The following is a 12,818-nucleotide window of genomic DNA, read 5'->3' on the forward strand; positions in this document are numbered from 1 at the left end:
AGCCACGGCCGCTGAGCCTGCGCATCCGGAGCCTGTGCTCCGCAACGGGAGAGGCCACAACAGTGAGAGGCCCGCGTACCGCAAAAAAAAAAAAAAAAAAAAAAAAACCACGCAGTGGTTCACAAACTTACTGAAGGCAGCCAACTACCCTTTATTGCTATACCCTTCTTCAAGTGTCAAAATGTCTTTTCTTTTATAAAATTATGATGAAAGTATTATATTTTTAAAATTATTTTCTCACCTGGCAAAATACAAATTTGGCAATGCTTTATAAGAACTCTCCTCTCCACATTTTGTTTTAACTCTGCTGGTCTACAGGATCTAAGACTAGACTATGTACAATAATTCTGATTGTACTAATCTTCAAATCTTGCAAGATGTCTTCCTTAACTGAAAATATCCTTCTTGCCTACAAATCACAGGTCTTAGCCTCAGCATTTCTGAAGAACAAATATTCTGTAGGGGTTCTCGGACAAAACTAGTCAAATGTAACGTGTTATTCACAAAAGCTAACTAGGGTCAAAATGTCTGTTTTTGAGGCAATATAGCACTGACTCTGGACTATGAACTGAGCAGGAACTGACCACCACCTTTGTGATCTTAGGAAACTCACTGTGGCTCAGTTTCATTATCTATAAAATGGGCGTTAATAATGGTACTTATTACTAGGAAAGTTAAGAAACATTATTAATACCAATAAGGCAACTAATAGCCCAAGAGGTTACTCTGTGCCAGGCATTGCTATTGGCTTCACAGGAGTCAATACATGTGAAGTGCTTGGTATGATTCCTGGCACATAATAAATAATATATATTAGCCAATATTATTAATCATTACTGACATAAAAATCATGCATAAAATTAACAATGATTTAAAATGGATATTGGAGACATTTCTGGGGACAGGAGAGTTCTAAAGGTGCTCAAAATCAGGCTGTCAAAGACTATTTTGTGAATGTAGTACCAATCATCTTGGGAGACTTTTATCTCACCAAACTCTAAACAGACAGCTTCTTGTAGTTAAAAAAATAAAAAATAAAAAAATAACCAACTGTTAAGTTAGTCAGACTTGCAAAATAATCCATACGCCTTGTGAAAACTTATTTTATCTGCCTGATCCTCAGTGACCTCATCTGTAAAATAGGATAAGAATGTCTATCTTAAAAAAAAAAAAATGTCTATCTTGCTGAGGTACCAAAGAATTAGAGATAATGCAGTAATGAAAGCACCTAGCACAATGCCTATGAATATTTTGTTGTTATTATTATAATTTCCAAAAGGGCAGAGATCAGGTCTTCTAAAACATCAAAAAGTCTAGCAAAATGAATCATTAAATAGCTGTGCCAAGAAAAAAAAAAACTAAATAAAATGATAATGACAACTTGTTAGGATAATAAATTATAAAACATTAATGCCCTAAGTTTTTAAAAAATTTATAACATGAAACAGAAATGACCATCTAATCTAAATAAAGTTAACAATCAACCCAATATTCCATCAGCAACTCATATGTGAAGAAAATATACGAGAATGTCTCTAGTATCACCAATAAATGTTAAATCAGCCTTAGGATAAAAGGGAAAGTATATACCCAGCTGGCCAATGCCCAATTCCAACACAGGAAGCCAGTCTCCAAAGCCCCAAAGTCCCTAGACATAGGAGGGTCCATCCAGCAAACTCAAGCAAAGCATCATTTTCATTCAAAAGGTAGGAAGGTGATATGCAACACTTCCAAGGGCATCTACTTCTGAAGGAGGAAGCATCGAAAAGAGTCATGTATAAACTCCTAGTACTGGATTGTGGCAAAGAAGAAAGGCAGATTCAAGGGAAGCAAAGCTGCATTTCCCATTCTGTTTCTGCTTGCCTCTGCATAAGTCTTTGACACCTTTGTCATATGCAAGGATGGTCACATGGAAAGCACACATTAGATTTCGACTCACCACACAGAGAAAAGAAGAAACACAGGTGAAAACCGTTTATAGCTAAAAACTAACTTTACTAATGTTTCTATAATTGACATTTAATGTCTTAATGATTATTTTATTTCATTAAACTCGAAGCTTTTTCTTCTGGTTCATTTACTTCTTTTTTTTCTTTTTTAAGGCATTGCCTTTTTTTTATTATTTATTTACTTATTTGGCTGCATCAGGTCTTAGTTGTGGCATGCAGGATCTCTAGTTGCGACACGTGGAATCTTTAGTTGCGGCAAGTGAACTCTTTCAGTTGTGGCATGTGGGGTCTGGCCCCCTGCGTTGGCAGCCATTGGAATCTTAGCCACTGGACCACCAGGGAAGTACCTGGTTCATTTACTTTCAAAATTAATATTACCTTGGAATCTTTACCTGGAATTTCTTATTTTGCCAAGAAAATAATTTTCTCTCTACCCCACAATCTAATCAGCATCCAGAATATTCAGAAGGGCGGCAATCCATGAGCCATAGAAGGAAAGACTCCATGAAAATGACCACAAAGTAACAAAAACAAATAAAACCTAATCACAGAACTTTCAATAGGCTAATTATAAAGCATACAATGGAACTACGGATCTCTAAAAGCTTACTATTATCCTAGCAATAAATGTGGCTTCAAAACATTTTCAGACAGTTCAACACTACACTTCTAAATGATTTCTATTTATTTAAACAGAGGAACACATATTTAACGTTCCTTTTCATTATGAATATTCAGTTATAAATTATTAATTAATTATGGAAAGTTGTTACACATAATGTTTAGTCAAATCAATACATACCTGAAGCCTCGACTTGTGCAAGAAAGATACAGGAGTGTCAAAAAAGACATGAATCGTAATCCCAACCCTTGGGGATTCGTTAAAATGCCAAACAATATTTTAACAGTCATTAAAGGAACCAATAAGAGATATCCTACAGCAATCCATGATTAGCTATCAAATGAATGACTTAGTCAGTAAATGCTCCCTTATGTAAAGAGAAAAGAGAAAGAGCTATCAGACTGGGAAAGCCTGCCCAGCAGTCAGGGAAGCATCCCAAAAAAATTACAACACAAAGTCTCAGAATTTATTAATAGTACCTGAAAAACAGTTAAGGGTTTACTAATTTACTCTTGATTTCAGAGAATTACAGCCTGAGATGGATGGCAGTAATTGCAAAGTTACTGCTCCTCCCCTAACTCAGAGATACCGGAGGATGGTCACCAAGGATGGCCACAGCACACTTCAAATGGATGGCGCTCAAAGAGGTCTTGCATATCTTCGAGACGCTTGGGGAATCCTAATGGACATGCGCTGGCGCTGGATGATGTTGGTTTTTTCTGCTTCTTTTGTTATCCACTGGCTTGTCTTTGCAGTGCTCTGGTATGTTCTAGCTGAGATGAATGGTGATCTGGATCTAGATCATGATGCCCCACCTGAAAACCACACTATCTGTGTCAAGTACATCACCAGTTTCACAGCTGCATTCTCCTTCTCCCTGGAGACACAACTCACAATTGGTTATGGTACCATGTTCCCCAGTGGTGACTGTCCAAGTGCAGTTGCCCTACTTGCCATACAAATGCTCCTAGGCCTCATGCTAGAGGCCTTCATCACAGGTAATTGGTTTTTGTATTTTGTTTGTTTTATTTTTGGCTGCGGTGGGTCTTCGTTGCTGTGCGTGGGCTTTCTCTAGTTGCGGCGAGCGGGGGCTACTCTTCATTGCGGTGCACGGGCTTCTCATTGAGGTGGCTTCTCGCGTCATGGAGCGCAGGGTCTAGGCACACGGGCTTCAGTAGTTGCGGTACGTGGGCCCTAGAGCGCACAGGCTTCAGCAGTTGCGGCGCGCAGGTTTCAGTAGCTGTGGCACACGGGCTCTAGAGTGCAGGCTCAGTAGTTGTGGCACACGGGCTTAGTTGTTCCGCGGCATGTGGGATCTTCCCGGTACAGGGATCGAACCCACCATGTCCCCTGCATTGGCAGGCCGATTCTTAACCACTGCGCCACCAGGGAAGTCCCCACAGGTAACTGTGTTTGTTCTTAAAAAAAAAAAATGTATGCATGTTTTGGAATGGGTATAGTCAGTTATAAGCAACTGTATTACAGAATAATGTATTTGCATTATTGGCAGGTAATGCCTGAGACTGAAAGGAAGAGCCTAGGGTCAAACAATAGGAGAAATTTTAAGAAACCTCTCTCTATAGTTAAATTTTACATATTGAAATTTCTTAAGAAAAAAGGGATCATTATGCTACCAGCCAAAAAAATATTAACAAAAAATCTAAAAGGAGTTTTTCAGAGAAGCTAAATATTTTGTTAAATAAGTGAATAAATATGTTCAATGCATATTTTGACAGTCATTTTACCTAACAGAGGAATTTGATTTTTTTTTTTTAACCTTTACTGGGCTAGAATGTTCTCCTCTGAGTTCATCTTTTCAACATTTACTCAATACTAATGAGCCCAGAGCACCACAGTCAGCATTGCAGATTAGAGAACAAGTATACATATCCGGAGCATGTACTGGAAATAGGCCACAATGATTAGGAAATTTTGCATATAAACCTGGCAACGCATGATACTCTTTGCTCTAATAAATTAGGGCTAGTGATATATACAATTAAAAAATAAAAAACAAAACAAAGAGAAAACCTTGTTTTAACACACTATGGGCTATATTAACAGTGGTCTGGAATAAAGTCCCAGTGTGCTACCAACTGGCTTTTACAACCTGTAGCAAATCACTTAATCTTTACAAGAAGAGTTCTTACACTGGGCCATTCGATAAAATATAGAGGATATGTGAACTTAGACAGGAAAAACTTGCATCTTTTTTTTTTTTTTACACTAACCTCTAACTGAAATTTGGTATTTCCTTTGATTATAAATGTAGGCAACAAAAAACAAAAGCATCGGCAATACCCGTAACTTTGTTACCAACAGAAATCCCAGATATTTTCATATCATACTATAATACTTCAAAATTACAGTACTAAACCTCCACTGTATTTTTTTATTTAATGCATTAAAAAAGCACATATAGTACACATTATAATTTTTTATGTTCAACTGGATTTCAGTGTATTTGGTTTCCTTTTTATATACTTTATTTTAATGCATTTAAAGCGTAATTCTAATAAGAGGTCCACAGACCTCACCAGCCTGCCAACATCTGTGGCACAAAAGTAGTTAAGAAACCCTGATCTACCTGCTGGGGGCCACATGGAGGATGCACTTGAAGGGTACACTGAAAACCACCTTAGAGACAGAGCCTTCTTAAAAGAAAAAAGGTTTGTATAAATTTCAAAGTTAAAAATTCTTCAATGTCACTTGTTCTACAGGTCCCCTCCCTACCCCAAATCATTCTACTATGAATCTAATCTCTATTTAAACTTGAAGTAATCTGGTTGCAACTAAATTGCATTTATTTTGTGTTACATTATTTTTAAAGCAGGGGCAGGAATACAGGAAATGACCACTCCTCCACTTCATAACAAACTAAAGTTTTACAGTTCTATGTAACATAAAAATGAATTTTGCTTACCCATTTTGAAATCGCAGTTTAAAAATAAAGAATGTATGCACCGTTTTGCAAAATCCTTCAGGCTAATGAGAAATTAACAAGTTCAATTCCTGACTCATTTCGAAGGCGTGGCACCAAGAAATGTATAAAAATTTGCTAGATCCTTCTCATTCAGAAAAGGTATTGATATTTAAACTGTTCATTCTAAAAAAAATTCAATGGTTTCTAATTTAGGTGCCTTTGTGGCGAAGATCGCCCGGCCAAAAAATCGAGCTTTCTCAATTCGCTTTACTGACTTAGCAGTAGTAGCTCACATAGATGGTAAACCTAATCTTATTTTCCAAGTGGCCAACACTCGACCTAGCCCTCTAACCAGTGTTCGGGTCTCAGCTGTACTCTATCAGGAAAGAGAAAACGGCGAACTCTACCAGACCAGTGTGGACTTCCACCTTGATGGCATCAGTTCTGAGGAATGTCCATTCTTTATCTTTCCACTAACCTACTATCACTCCATTATACCATCGAGTCCCCTGGCTACTCTGCTCCAGCATGAAAATCCTCCCCACTTTGAATTAGTTGTGTTCCTTTCAGCAATGCAGGAAGGCACTGGAGAAATATGCCAAAGGAGGACATCCTACCTACCCTCCGAGATCATGTTACATCACTGTTTTGCATCTCTGCTGACCCGAGGTTCCAAAGGTGAATATCAAATCAAGATGGAGAATTTTGATAAGACTATTCCTGAACTTCCAACGCCTCTGGTCTCCAAGAGCCCAAACAGGACTGACCTGGACATCCATATCAATGGACAAAGCATTGACAATTTTCAGATCTCTGAAACAGGACTGACAGAGTGAGAAATATCCATAGCACCCTATTTTTTAATGTATTAAATATACTCAGCCAGTTATGCACCTATTTTTCCTTCATCATATCTCACGTTTTCTTTTTTCCAATGCTGATTACATCTTTCTAATTACATCATGGTGATCAAGCCTCCGCCCGTAAAAATAATGGCTAGCAATACACATTGTGGAAATACAACATTATACAAAGTTTGTATCTGTGGTTATCTGCTGAAATCAATGCATCTGAATGTAACAGATATTTACAATAACAGAAATGCTGTTGGTGAGTTTGTATGGATGTGGTATGATACCAGTAATGAAGGTAAAATGGACAGTGAAGTTTAACACAGCTGAACGCTAAGAAAATCAGCCATAAATTTCTCATTTTCATCTTCAAGTTGAAGCAGCAGCCTAGTTTCAAACCTAGCTCCCTGGGTAGAACGATGATTTCACAATATTTAGTGAACACTCTTTTAACACTGTTATTTCTTCAAGGCAACAAAGATCAGTCCTTTGGTTCTTTATAAAACAAAACTAGGGTAAATATTACCCCCTTAATTTTTAACAGCTAGGAACAAAAATTCACAAGAAAACAGCGAAGAACAGATTTATACATAACTCTAAAAGCATTTGAGCATGACACCCAAACACATGCACATATTCATACCTTTGTGGCAGAAAGTGATCAGAGCAAGTTAAGATAAGCTCTAGGCTGAAGGAAACTGCAGGGTGGTATTTGAGCAAGGAGATGCAAAATTATATCTACTTCAAAGCTACCATGCATACTAATCAAATAGTGATTTAAAAATTATAACCAAGTATTCATCTGAATAACTTCCGACCTAAGTAAAAACATTCCCTTTCTACTTAGGGTCCATTCAATGGTATAAAAACCTCATAGATGCAAATATATTTACGTTTTTGTAGATAACAAAGGTTTAGATATAATTCAACTAGGGGAAAAATCTCCAACAGAAAAAGCAAAAAATAATTAGGCAATGAAGTATTTTCAAACCCAAATTCCTGTTTCAAACTTCAGATAGTTTTTTCTATAAACACAAAATGAGTGTTTATTCACCAGCAGGAGGTTGGACTACATGAAGTCTATTACTTCTTTCCAAATCTAATACTCCATGAAAATTATGCTTTCTCTGCTTTTTAAATTTTGCATATACTAGGATGAACACTTCCCCTTACCTCCAGTTTAACTTAAGACTATCCTTTGTAAACTTGTCATGTCAATAAAAAAAATCGAACTGTCCTCAAACAGGAACCAAAAAAGTCACCCTATCAGATTTCAAACAGATTTGTTGCTGTTATTCTTTTCTGAAATTTCCCTTATCCAGGTTTATGTGATAAAAGTGAAAGATTAACCCTCCCTACTGGTGATGACCCACACAGGAATCATCTCTTAAAATAAATACTAGCTAGTAAAGGGAAGCAGTTGTGAAAAGCAGGGCACAGCAGCAAGTCACATTTTTCTACTCCTAGACCAAAAGGAAGAGAAAATAAAGAAGAACTTTGGAGTGGTCTAAGACTAATTATAGCAAAGTATATCAAGGACACAGAAACTTAATCATTGTGAAATTTTGCTGTTTAAAAATCTTAGGCATTCTTAAATACTAGCTAGACCAACAGGTTTTCCTCCAACCCAAGATTGTTGTAACACACATAGACAGCAGAAATTCTTATTTCTATAATAAAGTTAACAAGATTCACCTCACCTGATGAAAATAAGTACTGAAGATTTACATGGTATATTTTTTCCTAAGAGCTCTACATCACTCACATAGATCAATTCCAACAGTTGAGAGAGGTTGCCCAAAGTGACGCAATTAGGAAGTGGGCAAGACCTGGCTAGGATGAGTCTCAATATAGATGCAGTATATTCTCCATTCAAGTCAGAGAAGTCTCTTACTATACTATTTATACATAAACTTGGCATCTGAAAATTAGATATAACTTTCCCTACACACACACACCCCCAAAAAGAACTCCGTTGGTATACTAATGCTATTTTATAAATAGACAACTAAGAAATGCAATCAAATACTTTTGTCTAGGAGGCTGAAAGCTTCTGAAAGAACTGTTCATGATGATTCTTTTACTTCAAAGAATCACATCTTCTATGTTAAGGATTAAGTTTTCTGCAAAGTCCCCATTATCCTTTCAGGTGAATGGAGTACAGACTGAAAGAGGGGGACATTTACTAGAAAGTGGGAAGAGCAGCTCTAACTCCTGGCTCTACAGCTCACTTACCTGGGCCACCTGAGAAATCAGTAACGATATCTCGGATACATGATCAGGGAGACCACGTTGGAACTAAGTTAAAAAATGCTTGTGGAAACCAATCCAGATAGCATGACAGTCCCAACAAACTGAAGACAAGTAGATACTAAAAATCATAAGGCCTACTTTTATATATGTACAAGCCCATATTACCAACTGCCAGCAGCAGCCTAATAACCAATTGCTACGTTTGCTTCAAAGCATTTCACACCAAAATGCACTGAGGTGAACCTTTCGGTATCACCTGGATTTTTTTAAATGATCTTTTAATTCCATCCTCACAGAACCATACTGTAAGATGATCACCAGAACTGATCTCCCCCTATGCAGCAATCACTTTCTATTGAATAGGAATTATAATTTGAATATTACAGGCCTTTTTCCACCTCCACATTCTCCCAGGGGTATTCACAACGGTCATGCACAACTCTAACCCAGATGCCTCTAATTCCACCCATTTCTCTACACATAAGAAGCAAATATATGATAAGAACCATCTCTAACTTTAAAAAGAACAAATCATTCTGGAACCTTCAGTACTCAAATTATCTTAATTTGATGTCACAGGACGCCTCACAATTGATCAATATGTCAGTGTGTCCCAACCAACTAGTTAAGTACTGCTGTTCTTGGAGAGAGTAAGATACAGAATGAGCAATTTTTTTTAATCTACAGTATTTTCAACAAAAGTGGATTACTTATAAAAAGAGAAGCTCAGAAGCATTAACCGTTTATTTAATAACCTGAAGTGAGCATCTTATTTAAAAAAGCATTCAATAAAAATATTTTTATAGATCTATGTGGACACTGCCCTGAAAAAAAGAAAGATTATACATCAAAAAGACCAGATGAATAAACGACATTCATAGTAAGATCATTCACAGTTTTAGCCTTTGCTCTCTAATACAAAAGCGAACATTCTAGTATTTTCTCTATTTCTTCTCACCTGTGACATACTATCTGCACTGGAAAAGGAGTTAATAGCCTGCTTCCTAACTTGAAATTTCAATTCGTAAGATAGCCTTAATAAAGAATATATGTCTTGCAGAGAACACACAGACCTAAAAAGTTAAATCAAGTAAATCCTAATGGTTATATTTATCATCCCTGGTTTCATGCAATAAAGCCCTAAGATAACCATGGAACTCTAAATGCAAGCAATGCTACAACCCCATCTACTGGAGAGATGCAAGTAATTGAATCAATTTTTAATAAATGTATCCTTATGTGTGAGCCTTGTTAAGAACCAATATCATGGAAATCCAGATAAAAATACTTCAAAACAGTAATAAAGTCTTACCTACATCTTTTCGCCCTGGTTTTTCAAAACGTCTATCACCCCTAGAAAAGGTAAAAATAAGTTTCAAACAAATCTTGAGAGTAATACATAGATTTCCCATCTATGACACCCATTTTCCTATCTTTCTTAATAGCATTTCTTTCTTTTTCAAATTATAAAACAAATATACTGTTATTGCCTAACCTTTGGAAAGTACAGAAAAGCACAAAGATGAAAACAAAAATATCCACCATCTCACCTACCAAAAGCTAGCTTCTATAGACCCAGAAATGTTACTTTTTAAATTAGATACATGTTTTATTTCAGGTATCTGCTGTACAGAGCTTTATATACTGCTTTTAGAATGTGTTTTTACATATCACTAGATATTTTCAAAATTATCCTAACTTTAATGGTTATATACTATTCTACTGTGTGGATACACTATTATATAAAAAAACACACTGATATTAAGCTGTTTGGTTTATTTCCCATTATTTTATATTATAAATATTATCACAGTGGACATCTTTGTACATGTATCTCTGTGCAACTGCCTTTGCTCATCTTGAAAGATTTCATATAAAGCCACAAACAACATAGAGGAGATGCTTCGATTAACAGCAACAAACAGGAAAATGAAGATGCTTCCCACTGAGCACTGATCAAACAGCAAATCTAATTAACTATTAAATATCCATGCTGGCACTAAAATATTAATGTATTTATCTAGAATGCTTCTTCCTTTAAATAAGGATCATTTAAACATTTCTAACATAATTGATATTCAATTAACAGCATTTTTTGAAAAGTGAAACCTTGTAACTCTACAAAGAGCCTTCTCCTCTGCAGAAAGCAGAAGAGAAATGTTTTTTACACCAAGAGACCTTTATACCAAGATGTGGATCCTTTTAGTTACCTTTCCTCCCAGCTCTGCGACCTATGCATTTCCCTGCCACCTCCTCGACCAAACACACCCTCTACTTCATCAAAGCTTCTTTGGTAGAAACCACATTCACCTCTGCCTCTGCCTGAAAATAAGAAAACAGAAAAAATGATAGTCAGATGTCAACATCTGGCACAAGTTCAACACCAAACATTAATCTCTGAAGTTCTGTCTATATACAAAGTAGGATGTCTACATTTAAATATTTAGCAAGGCCCACTGAATCTTTACCAGTGAGACCAATGACAGCACTGAAGTAGCTAGACCACAGGAGGATAAAAAAACAAGTTAGAAAACTGTGTAAGAGTCCCAGTTCCAGTCCTGAACAAGAAATAGTATCAACATTAACCTCCTTAATAAAAAATTCAATAGTGAAATTCTAAGATCAGTAAACCATTATTACTACAAATCAAACCTTTTATTGTATTATTTTCAACAAAAATGGAAGATGTGGAGAGTTTGAGAAGAGAGCACATAAAGTACAAAAGGCAAGCACAAATGTCAAATTAACTTCTTTAACTCCAGAGAAAGGATAATTTAATTGGGTCAACTCTAAACTAACAATTTTGTGAACTAACTCCTTAAAGGATATTCCACAGTGACCAAAGGCACTCTTTCCCGTTTGCTCAAATCTTGAAGAAAAATATCAGGCAGCACTAAATATTCAAACTGCAGAGCCGGTAAGAATGTGTGGATGTAGGAATTTAGAGGCTCCAGTGGCTCAAGTGTACACTGGCCTTTACTGAAGGCAATTTGATTAATCTATTAAAATTTGACTCAACAATTCTAACTAGAATTTATCCTAATAGAAATACTTGCACAAATATGCAAATACATATATACGAAGATGTTCACTGCAATTTTTAAAAAAACAGAACTTAATCAGTACAGGATTGGCTAAATAAATTCTGATAAAACAATTCAGTAGAACACCAGGAAGCCACAGAAGATAAAGTACTGACATTAAAAGAAATCTACATTATTCTGCTGAATGACAGAAGTATGCCAAAGAACAATACATATAAAAAAGATTCCATGAATATAAATGATATGGCTTCATAGTTAGGGTCAGGAACGATATAAATCCAAATGCTGCATCTGGGGGCAGAAGGCAGTATGCACTTTCAGCTTTATACTTTCTGTACAGTGTGAGGATTTCCCAACTAACCTGTGTGTTGGATACACCATTCGCATCCAACACACAGGTTAGAAAACTGGAGGGCAGGGAGGTGCCTAGGGATGTATTTATACCTAGATGAAATCTTAGCCATTATCCCTAGCTCAACTTCTCCCACGGTATAAAACCACCCAAAGAAAAATGATGATGAATCTTGAATAAAAGCATGAATGTATTCCAAAGCTAAATACAATTGAGTTAAATAATCGTTTCAAATACCCATGCAGTATTTCTACTTCTTAGTTATAATTATCAAGAATTGACTCAATATAATTGTACTTCTATATGGCATTATGGAATACAAAAATAATGCATAGAATTTTATGTACATAAATACCCTCTCAACTAGTGCAAGTATCAATTTCTTCATCTGTAAAATGGAAGTGGGGACTAGGGTTGAACTACAATAATCTTACCTTCCAGTTGTACCAACTTAACTTCAAGTCATCTTAAAGTCAATGTCCAGTTTCGTACCTCTATCCTCAGAAATACATATATTTTATTTAAGATCCTAAAACAGTGTAATACAAAATGTTATATTACACTGGGGTGATCCCCTACAACGGGATTTTTAGGGTGAAAGAAAAAAGTCCCCTGTCCTTTTAGAGAACAATTTTCTCAAGAAAACCATTAAGTACATAGCACCTTGAAAAAGTGTTTTATTCTGGAAACAGATGAATACAAACAACAGCCTTCCAAAGTTGCCAGAAAAATAAGCAAACCACAGACAAAATATTTTCTGCCAGTTACGACTAGCACTGGCACTGGTCCTCCTTATGAGCCTAAAGCTTTATAAGTGGGCACAA

General features: G+C 36.2%; 2 protein-coding genes across 7 annotated transcripts in view; one reads left to right on the forward strand and one right to left on the reverse strand.

The window, feature by feature from the left end:
* The window catches only part of KCNJ13 (potassium inwardly rectifying channel subfamily J member 13), a 12,705-nt gene extending 6,062 nt beyond the window's left edge, over nt 1-6,643 (forward strand). The window contains exons 2-3 of one of the 2 annotated variants that reach the window (XM_007125029.3): nt 3,094-3,569; nt 5,708-6,643. In XM_007125029.3, coding sequence (XP_007125091.1) covers nt 3,110-3,569; nt 5,708-6,330 — 1,083 coding nt within the window. In that variant the 5' untranslated portion in view covers nt 3,094-3,109 and the 3' untranslated portion in view covers nt 6,331-6,643. Of the gene's footprint in view, nt 1-2,742; nt 3,570-5,707 lie in introns of those variants that run through there. The other variant, XM_055090579.1, reaches the window with a different exon arrangement.
* The window catches only part of GIGYF2 (GRB10 interacting GYF protein 2), a 128,762-nt gene that overhangs the window by 71,547 nt on the left and 44,397 nt on the right, over nt 1-12,818 (reverse strand). For all 5 annotated transcript variants that reach the window (XR_003677897.1, XR_003677898.2, XM_007125031.4 and 2 more), the window contains 2 exons: nt 10,809-10,920; nt 9,911-9,951 (listed from right to left, as the gene is read on the reverse strand). Coding sequence is in view for 3 of the 5 variants with exons in the window: in XM_007125031.4 (XP_007125093.2) it covers nt 9,911-9,951; nt 10,809-10,920 (153 nt within the window). In the remaining 2 variants the exon portion in view is untranslated. The remainder of the gene's footprint in view (nt 1-9,910; nt 9,952-10,808; nt 10,921-12,818) is intronic.

Source organism: Physeter macrocephalus, chromosome 2 (genome assembly GCF_002837175.3).
Source record: "Physeter macrocephalus isolate SW-GA chromosome 2, ASM283717v5, whole genome shotgun sequence".
Taxonomy (NCBI): domain Eukaryota; kingdom Metazoa; phylum Chordata; class Mammalia; order Artiodactyla; family Physeteridae; genus Physeter; species Physeter macrocephalus.